Source organism: Dioscorea cayenensis, chromosome 5, assembly GCF_009730915.1.
Source record: "Dioscorea cayenensis subsp. rotundata cultivar TDr96_F1 chromosome 5, TDr96_F1_v2_PseudoChromosome.rev07_lg8_w22 25.fasta, whole genome shotgun sequence".
Taxonomy (NCBI): domain Eukaryota; kingdom Viridiplantae; phylum Streptophyta; class Magnoliopsida; order Dioscoreales; family Dioscoreaceae; genus Dioscorea; species Dioscorea cayenensis.
This window is the reverse complement of record NC_052475.1, coordinates 20,271,261-20,291,100: the sequence shown is the minus strand read 5'-3', so window position 1 is coordinate 20,291,100 and position 19,840 is coordinate 20,271,261. Positions and strand designations below refer to the sequence as shown.

At 32.5% G+C, this 19,840-nt stretch overlaps 2 protein-coding genes and 1 long non-coding RNA gene across 3 annotated transcripts; 2 read left to right on the top strand and 1 right to left on the bottom strand.

Moving 5' to 3' along the window:
* Positions 1 to 1,052: 1,052 nt before the first annotated feature.
* LOC120260027 (heat shock factor protein HSF30-like) lies at positions 1,053 to 4,742 on the top strand. The gene is given in 5 exon segments (XM_039267471.1): positions 1,053 to 1,315; positions 2,172 to 2,221; positions 3,457 to 3,771; positions 3,860 to 4,024; positions 4,026 to 4,742. Coding segments are annotated over 3 exon segments (660 nt in total). The 5' UTR covers positions 1,053 to 1,315; positions 2,172 to 2,221; positions 3,457 to 3,480; the 3' UTR covers positions 4,230 to 4,742.
* An 8,211-nt stretch (positions 4,743 to 12,953) lies between these two features.
* On the top strand, positions 12,954 to 13,499 carry LOC120261731 (glutaredoxin-C7-like). Its single transcript, XM_039269712.1, has one exon. It carries the CDS (start codon positions 13,028 to 13,030, stop codon positions 13,391 to 13,393), a length of 366 nt encoding a protein of 121 aa, XP_039125646.1. The 5' UTR covers positions 12,954 to 13,027; the 3' UTR covers positions 13,394 to 13,499.
* A 3,811-nt stretch (positions 13,500 to 17,310) lies between these two features.
* Positions 17,311 to 19,840, bottom strand: LOC120262243. Its single transcript, XR_005536730.1, has 3 exons — positions 19,681 to 19,840; positions 19,160 to 19,248; positions 17,311 to 17,505 (listed from the first exon to the last, which is right to left on the bottom strand). It is a non-coding gene; the product is annotated as an uncharacterized LOC120262243 (long non-coding RNA).

Genomic DNA, 19,840 nt, shown 5'->3' with positions numbered 1-19,840 from the left:
TTTGAACCGGAGGAGACCAAGGTTCACGGGTCAAGAGGTCCAACCGCGGTCGAACCGGGTCGAACCGGATTTAATAAATAAAAATATAAAATAAAATACATTAAATATTATATTAATTTTTAAATTAAATACACAACCTATATTAATTTTTTTAAATACAACCTATCAAACAAAAGTTACAAAACAAGTCTTGATTCCAATCATTCCACATTCAAAACACAACATTTAACAACATTTAATTAAACTAAATCCATATAAAAAGTATAAAAACACTAAATAAAATTAATCTCATCAAGTTTTTTTCTCAAACACTAAAAATCAAATCCATAAAAATTAAATTCATAGCTCATAATTATCAACAAAAATATACATTTAGATAATACTACTGCAATAAGCGTGGTAAGAAAATTCAAAAATCGATAGCTTCATACACAAAAGTTTTCCACATTGAAATGAAATCGCACATGGTACTAGCCATGGCCCATTAGCTTGTTTTTTTCTTTTTTTAATTCATCTGTTGAAGCCGGGATGAACCCGGTCCGGTTCATCCGGTTCACGGTTGAATCGGCCGGTTCATCCAGTTCAACAGCGGTTTTTCTTCTGCCCGATTTTATAGGCTGAACCAGACCGGTCTAATGCCCGGGTTCGGTTCTGACTACCTAGGATAGAATGAAAAGACTAATTAACTTTATAGATTTAATATTAAAAAATAATAAAAAGAAACTATAAATACATCTTTTCCATAAAATTTTTTTAATTCCTTTAGTCATATGACTACAGGAGTAAATAAAATATATTTTGTAATGTTATCCAATTAAATAAGCAAATATAATTTTCTAGGAGCTATTAAAACAAAAGGCCTTTCAAAAGGGTTTATAAAAGTTATAGACTAATTTTAAAAAAATAATAATAATAATTTTAATAAATAGCAGCTGGACATTGCTAGGCCTTGTTAGTTCGGCCCAAAACAAATCATACACATATGGGCCGGGCCCGTGGGCCTAAACACATAACGCTGTGAATAGAATGGAAAGCGGATCAAGCGCTAGGGTTCATGGCTTCTCTGAGAAGAAGTCATTCAAAACCCTAGCTCGAGCTGGAGCTTCTCTAATGATCTCTCGTTTCTTCTTCTCCTCCTCCTTATCTCCTTCCTCCTTCCTCAATTCAATGAAAATCCCTGATCCATTTCCTCTTCTCAATGGAGTAGTATCATTGGCTGAGACACTGAAAACAGTGGCTTTTCCTGAAGGGCTTTGCTTCCACAGTGGTCTCCCGTTTTTCATCGAAGATGATGAGTACTTATAACTGTTTTTATGTAATTCTTCTGATTATTCCAATTTGCTTCTAAATGTTATCTTTATGTTGATTCTTTGATGATTTTTTTTTTTGTTTTCATCTGTTAAAAGTAATGGTTTTGAATTAGAGATAAATTGCCAATGAAGAGCTTGAGAAATTTTTAGTTGCATTATAGAGATGGTTGTTGGCATGGCTTCTTGTGTGAACTTTGTTGTTTTGAGTTATTTAATACTGTTTTTGTTTCAGTGTTAGAATCAAATTAGATTAATTTCCTGATAATGCATGAGACTTTTCTATTCAAATCTTGTCATCTTTGATATACAATTGAGAGGGATAAGAAGCAAATGTTTTTAAAAATCATTACTTTCTTTTGTTATTGTGAACAAAAATTCAATTTTGCTACAAGATACAACTCATGGTTTTCTAGTGCACCTCTCTTTCCCTTCTAATCATTTATTCACTGATCTAATATCATCTGAAGTGTATGAAATGGTTTGTTTTTTCACCCTTTAATTTACTCATGATATTTTCATAGTTAAGGATTTATTGAACAGGTCCTGAAATATGAGTGATATGGTAAGGAATCAGTCATGTGTAGTGTATATGGTAAGTCACTGTTTGAGTTGTACACTTGTGAATACATAGACCAACAAAACAAGATTTGGACTGATAATCGCTGCAATTTTAGTAATTTAATTTGTTGATGATTTTAGACATTTCTTTTTTTTAAAAAAAAATGTGGAAAAACTACAGATCAAACACTCGACCTCTGATTGGAAAGAAAAATAAAATATAACTCTCTTATTTCAGTGGTAGTAACTATCTTTGAAAATTTTACTGCTTTATATTGAAAGATTTGCCTTATCCGTTAACAGCAGAGCACCGAAAGGAGGATTGAATGTCATCGGCAGGAGAATTACAGAAGGTAGAGCTAGAATCTGTCTCAATAATTCTGAATCTGGATAATTGCTACACATGAATCTCAATGCCAGTTTATGTGCTTGCTCTTGCAAGTGAATCATGCTAATTTACCTTGAAACTCTCTCATTCTGTTAGTGAACCTCAGTTGTAGATGAAAAACAAGTTTTTACATGAAATCAGGTCAATGCTATTATCATTACCATTTCATCAGTGTTGCTAATGGTAGATAACAAGATTAATTCCATTTAGTTCCTTCAAATGTGAGTGATTTGCTTGCCATCCAAACTATTTCAGGAAGCGCTAGTTTTGAACATGCTACAAAGTTGGATGGGCCCCAGTATTCAATCTTTTATATTCATTAGAGGATAAGATGCATTGCTATATCTACTTTTGGTTGACTACTTTGAGTTGGACCACAAATCAATTACAAGTACAGGCTTTCAAATTTTTCCTCTGCAATGTAATTATAAGTCTTTTTCAGGGCATATATGAAAAAAAACCCACAAAAAAATAACATATATTTGATATTATATATATATATATATATATTTTTTTTTTTGAAATTTGCATGCCTGAAAAAAGTCCATTTTTGGTGCCACTTATTTTATCAAATTAAATGTTACTAGACAAGTGTACTGAAGAATCAAAGCAAACAATTCACTCTTCACTCAAATTGTGTGGGTCCCATCAGGCACATAATCTCCTCCAATAGAAAAACAGTCCAAAATATCATAATTTTTTAACATTATTTTGTCAAGTCCACAATGGAATGTGCTGGAAGTGTGTTTTTCATTATTTTAATCTTAAAAAAACTATATATATATATATCTATATAATCTTAGTTCCCCTTGAGAACATTTCTAGAAACACCTAATCCAAACAACATCAAGCTGGTCCTACTCATCTTAGAACATTCTCAAAGAAGAAAAACCTTGCCCAAAATATCCCATAATTATCCAGAAACTTCTAACTTCCTTCCTTAAATACCCCTCTCCCCTTCCCCGAGGTTCCAACCATAACAACCGTAGCAAATCCCAAACTCTTTTCACTCTGAAAACTCTCCACTGAAACACATGCTTGGTTTCCCCCCAAAATTTCCATTCTCAACCCACCCAATCTCTTCATCCAATCCTTCAAATCAATCCACACTTTATCCCCAAATTCCATGTAAACATTTGAGGTACCAATTACAACCCACATTCTAATTCCAACTCACTTATCTTTCTTGTTTTTGTGTAGTCTTAGTTCTTTTTTAGAGAAGAAATGGAGAATGTTATAGTTTTGGTGAAAGATGAAGAGGAGGAAGAAGAAGAAGAAGAAGTGACTCCAGTGGTGCCGCAGCCAATGCCGAGGTTACATGATGCTGGTCCACCGCCATTTCTCACGAAGACGTTCGAAATGGTCGAAGATCCAATGACGGACTCTGTCGTGTCATGGAGCCGAGGGCGGAACAGTTTCGTCGTCTGGGACTCGCAGAAATTCGCTACCTCTCTTTTGCCTAAATATTTCAAGCATAATAATTTCTCCAGCTTCATTCGGCAACTTAACACATATGTAAGTGTTCCAGTTTCCATATCAAGTGCTTTATTTATTTATTTTGTATTTGCAGTGATATTTATATAATAAGCTCGAATGAATGCAGGGATTCAGAAAAGTCGACCCAGATCGATGGGAATTCGCGAATGAAGAATTCTTAGGAGGGCAAAGACATCTGCTGAAGAACATCAAGCGACGGAGAAACATTGGTCAGAGTAGCCAAAGCTCGCCGTTTGCGCACCAAGTTTCAGAAGCCTGCATCGAAGTTGGCCTGTTTCGGGGTCGATACTGAAGTTGAAAGGCTTAAAAGAGACCGAAAGGCATTGATGGTAGAAATACTGAAACTGAAGCAACAGCAACAGAGGTCAAGAGCTCAGATACTGGAAATGGAGGAGAGAATAAGAGGCACTGAAAAGAAACAGCACCAAACAATGGTCATTCTTAGCAAGAGCACTCAACAACCCAATGCTTCTTGATCAACTTAGGATTAGCAATGAACATAGGGTGAAGAAACAGTTAGATAGTCCCTGGTAAGAAGAGAAGATTGCCTGCAAATCTGGGTTTTGAACAAAATATGGAAGAAGAGATGGAAGACTTGTTTTTCAAGAATGGAGAATGAAGAGGAAGGGAGTGGTATTGGATTGAGTAGGGAGAGTGATGCATTGTTGGAGGAGTTATTGAATGAGAGTTTTGCCGGAGAGATGCCGGAGGAGGTGAAGGAGGAGTTCGGTGAGGATGTGGAGGACTTGGTTGAGCAATTGGGTTTTCTTAGACTCAATGCCTTGATGAAGTACTTTTCTGGAGACAAACATGAAGATGGTATGAGCTCTGTTTGTTTGTTTGTATGTGTTTCTTGAATAAATTTGAGAGCACTTTAGAGTGTTGTGCGCTTTGATTACGCGCGTATGTTTGTTTCCTTTGTAGGCTGTGGGTTTTTTTTTAGATTAAACTAACTGATTAGCAAGATTAATTTATGGCATTTCTATATATTAATATTTTTTTATGAAGGGAAAAAATTACATAGAAAGTGTTGGAAAGTTAAAGGCGACGTAGGTGAGGGAAGTGGACTGATTTTCCCCATTTTCAATGTTCTTTTGCTTAGAAGTGAGTTTTAGTTTAAAATCTACTTCAGAATTTTTGAAGTTAAAGCGGGGGAAGTAAGCCACATATAAAAGGTCACTTCCCCACTTTCATACAACTTTGAAAGTCATAGGAAGTTATCATAAAAAAACCCTTGCAGCCTTCTTCGTAGGTGGAAGCGGTGTGCGTTGCCTTCTCCCTCCGTCTCCTCGGATAATGCTCTAATCAAGTCCCTACGCCGCTGGCAAGAAGATGTCTCCGGGCGATCTAGGTTTTCTTATTAATCTCTTCGTTGATCTTTTGTTCATGGTTTTTTTTTTTCAATTTATGGATGAATTCAGTGTTTCTTGTTAATTATCTCTGTTTGGGATCATGATTCATGTGAACCTTTCCCCACATGCTTAATCTTTCCTTAGATGTCTGAGGTCTTGTTGGTTCATTGTTCTAGTTTTCAACAAGTATTTTTTTGGAGCTTTACTTTAATTTAATTATGAATTTTTTGGTGACCTTTAATTGGTGATGGGTGACTATGATGATAAAACCTAAGGCTTGTTTCTCCAAACATTTGCAGTTGTCGTCTATGGGCTTTTGTCTTACCAGGCTTAAGAGCCATTGATGCTCAAAGACTTAATTAATCTGAATTATCTAATAAATAGTCATTAATTGTGAATGTCTGGCATGTGTTTAAGTGTTAAATTTTGATAGTAGTCTTACAGGATGTGTTTAAATACTTAAATAATCTGATTATATTTTGGTCCCACCATTTAATTCTGTTTATCACGATCTGTTATTGGTGATGCTTTATGATTTATGATTACATTTCGATCCCATCATTTCATAAAAGATGGCTAGATAATTTTATTGCTTCCATAAGAGATGCTAGTTCATGAGGGGGTCATTGCATTAGGTATGTCATATGTGATTTTAATTTGTATCTAAAATATTTAATGTTATTTTATTAGTGTCTTTAGCTTGTCCATATTGTAATGTTTTTTTTTTCATGAATCAAGTTGTTCTTTGGTTGGATGGTGGACATCAATCTTTGATGTTGGTGGAAGTGAATCTTGTTAGAGACAATTGTTGTTTTTTTATATCCTGACTATGTATTTGCAGGAGTTTGTATGAATGTTGTTTTGTTGTGTCATATGTTATTGTGTTATGAACCATCTTTTGCTTAAATGGATTTGCTTATGTGAATTTTTTTTCTCAAGTAATTTAATTATGTTTTTATGAAGTAGAAGTCATCGTTTGTTGTCTTTATAAAATCTTTATGTCCAACAATTTAATTTTCTTGTCATACAATTTAATGTTGTATTTAAACCACATGGAATTCCTAGTACATATTAGGAATTCCACAAATTTAATTTTCTTGTCATACAATGCATTTGCATAGGTGAATTTAATGTTGTACTTTAAAAAATCCACATTAATGAATTTAATTCATTAATTAATTAAAAGTTAATGTCAAAAATCCTTATCAAGTTTAGGAATTAAAATGTAAATTTGTGGATCAAAAAATAAAAATAAATAATAAATTGACTTTTAAATAATAGTTATGAATTTGTAAAAATATTAAGATAATTAATCTATTTTTTTAAAATTATTTTTCCACTCTCCTCATTTTTGTAGAAAGAAACACCGTTTGCAAATCCAAACCAAAGTGACACCACTTCATGCTAAATGAATACCAAAGTGAAAAACTGAGTATGGCATGAAAGTGACATTCTTTTAAAATAAACATTAGAAATGGTGAAAGTAATATGACTTCTCTCACTTCAGGGAGGTGACACTTCCTCACTTCCTCCACTTATGCCCCTTAGTAATTTAAAATATAAAACAACAAAAAGAAAATAACTAATTTTTAAATAAAGTGTTTATGTTGTTGTAGAAAGGTTTTAAAAAATGAGATAGTGTTAAAGAGTTGAAAATTTACCCACAAGATAGTTTACTTTAGTTCTAGTTTTGTGCCAACGAGAAGTGGAATGTGAATTTTACGGTGATAGTTTGGCTCAAGTCTTAAAGATGTTTTTGGTTTGGTTCTAGGTACAAATGGTTTTTATAATCAAAAGCAACAAGCGCTGTATGCATTAGAGTGTGCACAGGCCAGGAATTGATTATCCAACCTAGTCTACGCACTTCACTTGGTGATACGGGTTTGGGTTAGCAAATCTGCATCCATAATGGGGGACCTATTACCACTAATGCATCCAATGAAACTTAAATTCAAAACCTCTTAAAGGTTTATTTTTTTGTGATGGGATTAATACTATGGTGCCATATGCCATTTGATAGTTGTAAATGGTTTAAGACCTTTAGTAGTTGCAAATGGTTTAACATGGTGGATTAGTTCGGGTTCAATAATTAAATTTTTTTTTTCTAATGTTAGTTTTTTCCCAAATATATATTTTAAAATTAAATTAAATAATTTTAAACATAAAATTTTGCATTTAAAAAATTGTATCATGTATGCAATTTTTAAAAATAATTAATCTTTTTATTTTATTCATTAAAAAGAACCTCCTCACAAAGATCTTTTTTTGGAAGACTCTTTCATTGATGAGGATTTTTTAGTAGTGTTTTGTAACCCGACCAAGGGGTATGACCAGGGAAGGATTCCGGGTAATGGGCAAATGGTCGAACCGGAGTTGAATTGGGTTGACCCGGTCATAAATATAATATATATTTTTATAAATTTAATTATATATAAGTATAAAAAATAATATTATAAATTACTAAAAACTTAAAAAATATAAAAATATAAAAGTTCAACAAACAAATAGTTTTTCTTATAATTTATAAATATTAATTTAATACCCCATATGCAAATTCAAACAAAATACAACATAATAAATTAATAAAAAGTAACACAATACAAGCTTTTAAGTTTTACAATACTATCTAATAAATAAAACTTAAGAATCAGACATGGAGTTTTAATTTTGGAGCAAATTTTATACATAACCCCCCTATACTTACATATTTATTATTTAAAGTTTTAATTTTAAACGTATATTAAGATACTTGGGTTGACCCTGTTCGACCGGGCTGGGTTGACAAGTTCACCGAGTACTGGCCGGGTCAACAGTTTTGCCTGGGTTTTTATATGACCCGACTTGATTTCTTCGCTAGGTCCGATACAACCGGGTTGGACTGGCCAGGTCCACCTGGGTTTCAAAACATTGCCTTTTAGGGTTTATAATGTTTTTGAAATTTAATTCTTTTATTAAAAAAAGTTGTTTATTTTTTAATTTAATTTGTTATATTTTAATTTCTATTTATGTTTTATTTTTGTAATATATTTTACTATTAATAAAAATTTTCATATATAACACAATAAAAAATAATTAATCAAAATATATAACCATTTTTATTTAAAATTTAAAAAAAACATGTAATTGAGTTTCAATTCAGGTTTTTAATTTGTAATAAACCTTAAAGTTATGATTCACATTCTCAATTTAAAATTGAAAGCATAAACATAATTATAGTTGGTTTAAATAGTAAAAGTTCGGGTTTGTTTTCCATAGTTCAAGTTGAACCACATTGAGTATATTGTAAGATGTTAATTTTGTATATCGGGTCAATATATGAAAAATTGATGGAATGATTATGAGTGCTCAAAATGATTGATTAAGCTTTTTAAAGAAGACATCTATTCAATGTATGCATCTTTTTTTCTAGCTATTCATTCTCTTTATTAACCTTTCCTTTTTCTTTATGATCCTTTCTCTTTTATTAAACTTTCCTTTTTTTCTCTCTCTCTTTTATGATTCTTTTTCTATTTTCCCTTCTTCTTTATCATTCTTTTTTGTTTTCTCTTTTTGTCAATAAGGTGGTGTCACATTAGGTTAAGATAATTTGGGATGTATTCTAGTCTTATAGATCAAATTTCCCATTTAATTATATGTTGGTATTTATTATTAAATACAATCATATACTCCCAAAAATATGTTTGTACCATTGGGCCCTATTTGGAACCAAAAAATAAAAAATAAAAAATTGATTGAGTGCAATTATTGAGGATGAATAATACAAATTCACAGTCCATTCGAAATAAAATTATATTGAAAAATGTATAAGGAAAAAAAATATTAGAATAAAATAACACTCAAACAAGATAAATTATCATAAATTTCAATGGCAATATCTTTGAATGCAGAGATAAACTTCTTTAAGGCAAAAAACCTCAGAATTAAAAACTAAAATGCAATAACTAGTGGATAAAGAAATCATAGCCTGTCATTCACTTTTAGCCAATAATTGTTAAAAAACCTCACAAATTTATGCAATTTAATAATCTCGTTAGAAAAGAACATTAAAAGGCTATAATATATATCATAACACGTCAACTCGCAGACGTTCGTACAACGTTTAAAGTTGAGCTCAGCCACGATGCCCATAGATTTTGAATCTACGGAAGTTTATATATGATTGATGCTCATATATATATATATATATATATACATTGGTGTCTCTTTCCTACTCTTGTTCTTAGCCTTTTAAAATTTAGAGATATTTGATGGTAGCTATTAAATTATTATCTAATGTTGTTATTTATAGGAGTGGCGTGCAAAATTACTAATAATTGATGTGCTTGAGCATCGTCAAGAGGTGTTGGATATTATTAGGTACTATTTGATATTATGCATAAATGAACAATGGTTATTAAATTTGCATCTAATTACTAACATGGAACATTCTTAGATTTAAATTTTGAAAACCTTCCTAAATCATGGGACATGGCCTATGTATATAATAACTTACATGAGATAAAGGGTAAACAATCTAAATTGTCTCATATATTTTTTTGTATTTTTATTTCGGACACCTAGCCATAAAAAGTTATGATTTACTCCCTAACTTTTAATTTTTGTTATAATTTGGTTTCACAAATATACGTCATTAACGGCGATCACATATATATATGCCAATTCATATCCTAACACTATGAAAAGATATGTCACATAATATGCCACATGTGATCACCGTTAACGATATATATCGAGTGATCAAATGAGTAACAAGAACGAAAGATAAAATATCAAATAATAATTTTTTTTTAAAATGGACTGATCGAAACACAAGAAAATATTGAGGAAAATTTGAGTTATTTACCCTAAGATAAACATTGAAATTTTTTTGTGCATTAACAAGCTAGCCCAGCCCATGCTCAAGCCTTCAAAGTTTTAAATTAAGAAAGTGGCAAAGTGCATGCTCAGACATTAATGCTTTGCTTTATATATCTGTCCAAACAGATTATATATATATATATATATATATTAACAAACAACAGATGAAAACCTCAACTTCTGGTTGAAGAGAAGTATCAAATACGAATTCTTTTAGTAATAGAGGCAGTTGCCTAACTAGTTGCAATAGGTTATTGACTAGTAAAGTAAATTAAAATATTTTAATTAAAATATAATTTGATATATTTTTTTATAATAACAATAATAATACGTTATTAGTCTCAAGACTCCCAATTATTTGAGGTGGTTACATAAATTTTTTCTTTCCACATTACTTTATTAAAGAATAAAAGCCAAGTTCTATTATATAATTAGTCATATTTTTTTCCATTTGATTATTTTTGAGAAGAAATTTTTTTGTTATTTAAAAAAATAAATAATGTTCTATCATAATAGTTTAAAATAATTAGTAGAGATACAATATTTTAATTTTTAACATTAAAAAATAATTATATTATAACCCATTTATACTAAATCAAGTGTTGAAGTCATTACAGCAATAACCTGCGTAGTTGATGTTTACCCATATATATATATATGGTCAGAGAGAAGCGGGCGACCTCCCCCTTTGTCATCAGCAAACCCCCGCCACCCCTCCTTTTCACCCCTATCTCTCCGCCCCCAAGAGGCCCCCCTCCCTCTATCTCTCTCACTAAATCACTGATCTTCTTAAACATAATATTTTTTAAAAAAAAAAATTTACACAAACTTATTATTTAATCTATTGATAATTTATTAATTACTTTATGTAGTATATATATATATATATATATTCAAAAATCTATGTTTTAGTTTGTAGTTTTTTATAAATTAGTTTATATGAAAATATAAAAATTATATGTTTAGCTAAGTTTTGGTAAAAATTTATTGTTTGACTCTAATTTTTATAAATTAAACTACAAAATTAATTTATAAATAAATTTTAAACAAAATTTATAAACATATAAACAAAATTTAAACAAAATTTATATATATTTTATTATTATTTTTTATTTTTATAATTCTCTCCCCTTACCCTATAATTACTACCTCCGCCTCTGTGTGTATATGTATATATATATAAATTAATGAACTGCTCTATCGAAATATAATATTGGCATTCTAGTTTATATTATTATACAATAATGCAATTAAGCTCATACTAAATAATTATGTTAAATCTTTTCCAACTATGATAAAGTGGTCAAACTAGACATTTTTTCTCAGCATTGTTTGATCTTATCATCATATTGGCCATGTGTTATCACCATCCATCAACATGACACGCATGTCCAGTGACACTTGTCAATTACAACATGCTTTGTCACTAATTGAATGAAAGCATTTCCAATCATCAACTAAATTCCTTCATTTCTTAATTTATATATGTTTAAAAAAAAAAACAAAAGACTTTGGTATTGAACTATCATATACTCAAGCTTAAATTAATTTCCTAAAACAAATTTTATTTGAATAGATATATAAATATATATAATATTTGGAAACAGGTTAACCCTAGTCAATTAGTATGGATGGGTGACTGACGCGGGACCACGTGTGGGAGAGGCCTTGAACTGGCCGTTCTGTTCACGTGTGAACTTAATTTGTATGGAAGCGCTGACGTCTCAATGCAAAACGACAAAAATATAGGAGTCATTGGAAGCCGACAAGGAGACAACAAGCGCTCGTCATTGACGCACTTGACGGGACTTTGTCTCCACTTCCCTACCGATCCCCGATGACGTCATCTCTTTCAAGTCAACTCTTCTCTCTCTCTCTCTCGTACATTCCATCTCGTGACACGTACTCCTCTTTCCCTTTCCCTTCCTACCAATTGGACGGTGCGATCTTTGCTTTCAAAATAAAATAATAATAATTTAATTAATTTAAAAGGTAAAAAAAAATTATACTACCATTTTAATGATTTGAAAGTTTTGCTAATCCTAAACGTTATACTTAATAAGCATTAGTCCCTAAGACATCTTCAATATATATATATATATTTTTGCTTGAACTACCAGCACAAAATATAGTTAATTACTTCCGCATTGCATTGGAATAATAAACTAAATCTTGGGATTGGCAACACAATGAATATATATATTTACCCAAAAAAATAAATTAATTAAATTTGAGTAAAAGATTACGTAGCTTTCGGCTTTCGATCTGCCGGCAACGTCGAGTGAAAAAGTGACCCAATGCCACGTCACCACGGGCACCCCATTATTCTAACTATCCTTAGCCCACAAGTAAACGTCCCACGTGGCGTCCAATCATTGGCTAACATCCCACGAGTTTGCTTGTATTACCTCCCCGCTGACATCATCACTCGCGTAACTGATCTCTTACGTGGCAACTACCCAAACTCCACCCTCACATCCACCCAATTATTACGAAACATACCACCCACCACCGTTTGCCGTCCAATTAACGGGCCTCGCAAACCCCGCCATGACGTGGGCTCCCTGTATGCCCAGTCCACTAACGTAGCCCTAGGGGGCCCAAACTAATAGACATTGACGGTTCCCAGTCACGCCACGTGTCCCACTCCACCGGGCCCCACCGCCGTTCCTCGTATCCGGTCCCACCAATCCCTCATCCACCGGTCAAGAAACCTCCACGTGGCATTCTCTCAGAGGGTGCCGTATCGTGGTGTGGCGCACCCACTGGTGCATACTAACTAACAACTGTGCCCAATGGTGACCGATGATGTCATCCTTTCCCTCACTCCCTCGGGCTCCCTGTTTACCGTCACCGTCACGGTGACGTCACCCCATGTGAATCTTCATTTCTCCTGTGTTTTTTTACCCATATGACCTTGTAAAACATAATAGTCTGCAAATTCAGGAAATTACTAGAAAATAACAAAAATAAGAGGACTTAATTGAAAAGAACCCGATTTATAAAATCCCCATCACTCTCTCTCATTCTTCTCTTGTTCTTCATCTCTCTCTCTTTCTCTTTCGATGCAGGGCGTTAGGGTTCGGCCGCTGATGAACGGCGGCGAGGGAGCGAAACGAGGGCTGACGATCGACGGCGGGGAGGCGCCGGAGAAGCGGATCGAAAGGCTGATACGGGAGAACCCTGTCGTGATCTTCAGCCGCCGTGCTTGCTGTATGTGCCACGTCATGCGCCGTCTCCTCGCCACCGTCGGCGTCCACCCCACCGTCATCGAGCTTGAGGACGCCGAGGCTGCCGCCATCGTCCCCCCCGGTTCTCCCGCCGTCTTCATCGGCGGAGACCCCGTCGGCGGCCTTGAAGGCCTTATGGCCCTCCATCTCAGCGGCCGCCTCGTTCCGCGCCTCCATGAGGTCGGTGCCCTCGCCGGGTAATTTCCTCGATCTCTCGTGGGTAATCTTGGAATTTCATAGATCTCTCTTCTTCTTTCAGCAATGGTACGGTTGTAAATAGAAAGTCGATGAAGGTGATAACTGAAAAAAAAAACAGAGACAAGGGGCGTGTTTAGGATTTCAAAGAAAAAGAGGGGTTATTTGTAAGATTTGCACATTAATATTTTATTATCATTATTACGTTCTTTCGGCTTTTAACTTAAATAATTATAATAATATTAATAATTATTATTATTATTAATGTGCACTTTAAGATGCGCGCGTGAGTTTTTGATGATGAGACTTTTGTCTCTGTGGTTGGTTAGGGGTCATGAGATCAGCTAATCGGTTATGTTTGTTTTATAATTTATTATTATTTGATTAAGAGTTCAATCTAGTTGGACTCTAATTGAACTCCATGCTTTAAACCTTAATAACATGATAATAATAATTAATTATTAAAAATTAAAAATAAAAACTCCAGGATCAGGAGGAAGCTTAGGCCAAGATCTAAAATTCAAGCCATTAACTTTTTTATTCTTTAAATAGATAAATTGTTTCCATAGTTATTTTTTTTGTTATGAAATAAATATTCTACAGATGATGTAATAAAATGGGAAAATATTTTTCAAAATAAGTAAAATTCATTTTCAAAACTTTAAAAAATAAAATTAATTCCAGATTGTGCCTTAAAAAAATATTATTATGAGGTAAGTTTAGAAATTTTGTTTTAATGTTTTAATTAATTTCAAATTAAAATAAATAAATAAATTCCAACCAAAATATTATAGGAATGTATGCTGAGATCCCAAAGTTAGTATTTTGTTGATGTGCAAGTTCATAATGACAAATTAGTTCAGTTTTCAAGTTAGTGGGGTCCTAAATTTTTTTTCCGGCAAAAAAATTAAATAATAATAATAAAAATAATAAATCAATAAAGATGCAGTATCAACAGAGAATAAAGACACTTTGATTTCCCAAACAGGTCCTTTTTCTATGCATAGATGATATATAATAATAGAAAAATATGTGCAAAAACTCATTTGCCTATATAATAATAATAATAATAATAATAATAATAGAGGTTTGAAAAAAATAATTTTGAGTTTGAAATATTTATATATGTAAAATAAAAATAAAAAATAAAAAACAAATCGGTGTGAGGGACGACCTGAAAATAAATAAATAAAGGTTTTTGTATTAGGGTTCCATAATGTCTGGTATATTTGTGAGCAATGATTGAGGATGTTGTAGCATGTAATTGGGTGAGTTTGGTTATGGCCACAAAGAAAGTGATAAAAGTGGATGAGGCTCCACTTTACAACGCCACCAAATAATTTAGTTGTATATCTTTCACTCCATATTTCAATTTTTATGATTTCCATTCTAAAGTCTTTCATTATATAATATTATATATATTAAATCAATTCAACAAAATAATAATAATAAATAAATAAAACGCCACTCTCATGGCCCCATGCTTACCTCATCTTTCATTTAAAATATTATACAAAAATGATAGGGTTTTTTTTTCCTTGCCGCCCCCAGAAAGAAGAAAAAAAGCAAAATTAATATTTTATGAATTTTTTTAATTTTTATTTCATTTGCCACCCATCTTAACTTATTATTATTTTTTACCTTCTATTAAATTAAATGTTACTTTCACTACTGTCCATGTTAAATGTACCCTCAACTTTAGATTCGATCAAAGTTTAACTGACCCTCAACATTAAATTCGGTCAAAATATTTAACACTTCCTCTTTTCCGGATCATTTTAAGTGGACCAGTGCCCAATTGTCGGCTAAACCATCGGTGGACCGCCAGTGTGTCATCGAAGGTCGCTCGACCGGTGGCCGGCCTCCGGGTGCATTGCTGGCCAGTTGTGGGAGACCGGTCGTATCGCCAGCCAAATTGGTTGCCAGTCGTCGGAGGCTGGCCGGACCACCACCCAGACCGGTTATTGGTCGTCAGAGACCGGTCGGACCGATTGTCCATTACCAGAGGCCAGTTCGACCAGTTGTCCATCACCAGAGGCCAATCAGACCACCGGTGGACAGATGGTTGGATACAAAAAGAGACTTCTTACAATAAAAAAATATTCCATTAAGAATAGAGTATTTTTTATACCATAATACTTATATTATGTCATAATTTTATATTTTAAAATAAGTATCCAAACAATTTATATGACATAATTCTTAAAAAATATTAATTTATAGTATATTATATGAATTATATCATAATTTTGGTCAATCCAAAGAATCTCTAAATGTAATATTCACATTTGCTGTCATCAATATTTTATGTTAGATTATTTGTTCATTTCTGATATGTCCTACTTCAATTCACTTCTAATGTGTTATATATACTCATTAATAATGCATATTTTAGATAAATACATATTAATGTTGCATATATTAATTAAAAACCCATTTTATTAAAATTGAATTGTAGGTGTTTGATATCCAAGAATCTGAATGAAAAGTTGCAAAACATTACTCCTGAATTAAAAACATCAAAATACTATACTAAAATAATTTTTTTTTAAAAAAAGTTACAAGCCATTTCTTAAAAGTGAGAGGCAAAAATTCACTATTTTTATACTCTAATCTATCATTTACAACAATGAAACAAATCAAAATATAATGAACGTTATTTCCAATTCTGAAAAATCCCGTTTCTAATAATATTAATAGTATTATTCTTATTGCTGAAATTTGTAATAACTCAAATTATACAGTGATTTTTTTGGGATCTCAATAATAAGTAGCAATAAGTTGTTAATTTTCTATTTATATGGTTATTATATTCATCATAAAATTTAGTTTATATTTTTATGAAATCCCAATTTTAAACTGGTTTTTAAGTTAAAAAGACAAATTAAGCAGTTAGCAATTCTAACAAAAACATAGTTAACTGGATTTTTATTTAACCCTATAGAATTAGAATTGCTCTTTTTTTAATAGAAAAAGAATAGACATCCTCTCTGTAGAAAGGTTTTTTTCATTTCTTAACGCCAATCTCATGTCTATGTTGAAATAGAAACTCCAAATATTTCTTTGTACTCAACGTCCCCTATTTTTAAAAATTAGTCAATTTAACGGTCTTTGATGGTTATATGGATATCCAAAATACAAACGAGATGGATGTTTGTTCTCTTAACCATTCTTCTTAGTCCTGATACCAATACAGAAAAGAAGAATTTAAAACAAAATTTTCATATTGTTGATTCGTAGGTGAAGTGTGTTTTTTTCTCTATATGACCGTTCATGATCCATTTAAGAATAACCAATTCATGGGAAGGTTGGAGTATTTTATTGGCAAGTGTAAAGAATATGGGTATTTGGAATAATAAAGGTGTGGCATGCGAAAAATTCACTATTTTTATTCCCCAACAAAAAAATAATATTGGAATATTTTTTAATTGAATAATTTTAGAAAATCTTGATCATTGTTTGAGTTTTTCCTAAATTCATTACAGTATTACAACTTATAAAATAAAATCTATATTTTGTATTACCCTTGGAATACTAACTATTTAACATCAAATTCTATATGGAATCTTTAACCATTTTAATTAAAAAATATTAAATAATGTATTGCAATTTTTTTTTAATGAAATACTTATTAATTATAAATTTATTAAGTTAAATAAATATTTTTTTTTATATATTAGACATGCTCTGTCATGCCCCGACCATCGCCGTGACAATCCCAAGGAGGGACACTCCGCCACTCAACCCTCGGAGCGCCGCAAAGCTAACCAACTATCTGGAAATAACAATATTTACACTAGTACAAGATATGGAAGTACAATGATATGCAATGGAAATAGCAATAACAACAACAACCACAATAATAAACAGAACTAGAGGAGTTCACAAATGCACAAGGAAGCAACAACAACATCACACAACTGATACACCAAGGGTTTAAGAGTTGTTTATATACAAAACTATGCAACAAGATTTACTACCCCTAGTGGATCCATAAGTCAAACAACCTGTCCATGACCAAAAATAAACATACATGAACTGAAAAAATACACAGAAGATTAAACAGTAGTAAATGCTTAGCACATTGCCACACCACCGCACCAACTACCTGCAAAGGGCTGGGAAAAAGAAAGAAGGGTGAGCAACTAACGTTACTCAATGAGGGAAGGTTAGCACAACTCTAATAGAAATATACCAAAATAATGACATAAATATCCAAATATGATACTTTACAAATAAAATAACTAGTTTAGAGAATGAAATACATATAATAGCAAACTTTAATGCAAAATAGCAAGAAAGATAGAATAAGAAGACATTCTACCTTAATTAGGGTTTTAGAATATCGAAGTCTAAAAATACTGAATATAGAGTTCCAATTTATGAAAAAGATAATCATGAAGCAAAGCTTCTATGATAAACATGTAAATCAAAATAGTCCCCAATTATAAATATAATAAACTAAATAACATGAGTTTCACAATACGTAAACATAATACTAGTGTCAAATCAAATTTATGGGAGACTGCCCTCCTAAGAGCGACAACTGGCTTCACCTACTCATCACAAATTCAAGATGACACTACAAAAAAAAAACAATGTGAATAAATCTCAAACCTAAAATAAAACAACACTCAACACTCACCCAACATAAATTGGTTTAGAAACCTCCCTAAACCTTTACCGTGGCCGCAGCTAGGTTTAGAGCCGTCAAAAGTACTCATAGGGATGGCAACAGATCAGGTCGGGTGCGGGTTTTACCATACCTATACCCATACCCACTGCACCGCTAGTATATCCGAACCCGAACCCGAACTCGACGGGTTTTAAAAACTCCAACCCACACCCGCACCCTACAGATAATAGGGTACCCGCGGTTATACGCGCCCCCACCCCCATATTAAAAAAATAATAATAAATATGTTATTTTTTATAAAAAATAACTTAAAAGTAATTATGATTTTTTATAAAATAAAATAAAATAAAATAATTATAAAATTACAAGACTAAAAAAAAAGTAAAAATAAAAAAAACTCTAAATTGTAAAGTTGCAGAACATATTAGTATATATATATATATATATATATTATATAAATATTGTAGTAATTTTAATTTTGGGTCGGGTACGAGTCGGGTATTAGAATTCCCATACACGCACCCATACACGTTTCATACAAGTCGGGTTTTACCCAAACCCGGCCCAAAATCCGGTCAAATCGGGTTTACTAGTCAAACTCGGGTCGGAGTAGGGTCGGGTCGAGTTTGGGTATTATTGCCATCCCAAAGTACTCATGTCCTTGACGTTGACCCATCGGTTCACCGTATAGTGAAAACGGCTACCCGATGAATATCCAGTTAGGACTCTACACTCTACCTAAACTGACCCCCGTAGTAATCAGTCGATTTACCATGCCACCTCAAAAGGCTGGTCGTGGAGACCACCTACTGTAGTAGGGTATCATCATACAAATTCAACAATAAGCACACAACTCCACACGGAATACAATAGCCAACACAATAACCATCAACAACAATACCTCAGCCATTTCCATAAGGAAATGATAAAAGCACAAGTAAAACTCAAGCTTTTAACACAAATCAATTTAAATAATCCAACACAGAAAAACAACACGGAAATTCTTTCCTTTTAAACACAAATTTGCATAAAAGAAGCAGCAAGCAATAAACTCATTCCACTGTTAAAAGCTTCTCTAAAGCAAAATAGATTATATAAACATATAAATATGGGTATTCTTCTAAAAAGAATCATACTTAATAGTCCCAATCACAAGTTGACGATTCCTCTTCCTCGCAAGCTAATCCCTTGGCTAATTCTTTGCCTCGAGCTACCGCCTCACCTCCTTGCCAATAACGACAAACAACATTAAAAATTTGTACAAAAATCCAAGCAAAGAAACCCTAGGTTTCCTTCTACCAAACAATTTTAAATCGATCCTAGGGTTGGCTTAAACGCTAAGTCTAAATGTAATCAATGAAGTTCTAAGGGTTAGAGCTTCACTCTAATCCAAAGAAAGCAAAAAAACAAGTAAAGTTTGTCGATGCTACAATAAACTCGGGATTGCTACAGTAAAACCGGCCCTAAGACAATGGTTTTCTCCCGATTTACAATACCTAAACAAGAAATTTCTTTACAAACATTCACACACATGAATAATAAAGACCATGGCTTTAATTTGAGCCTAAAATCAACCCAACCAAAGATGTATTTGCAGGTTTTTGAAGATTTTCAAAATGAAGAAATATAAAAGAAAAACTTTGGATTGAAGCCTAACCGCGCTCAAGAGGATCGAGAGGAGGAGAATGGATGCTTTGATTCGCTAGAATGGTCGCTAGAAAATTTCTCTAAGGGTTTGAAGTGTTTGGCCGAATGAGAAGGAAATGAGAACAAGAAAGAAAAGAAAGAAAAAGAAGGAAAGAAAGATGTAGAAAATT

Bases quoted from the DNA above. Each gene is read 5' to 3' on its own strand.
- LOC120261731 (XM_039269712.1), top strand. From the start codon at position 13,028: ATGCAGGGCGTTAGGGTTCGGCCGCTGATGAACGGCGGCGAGGGAGCG.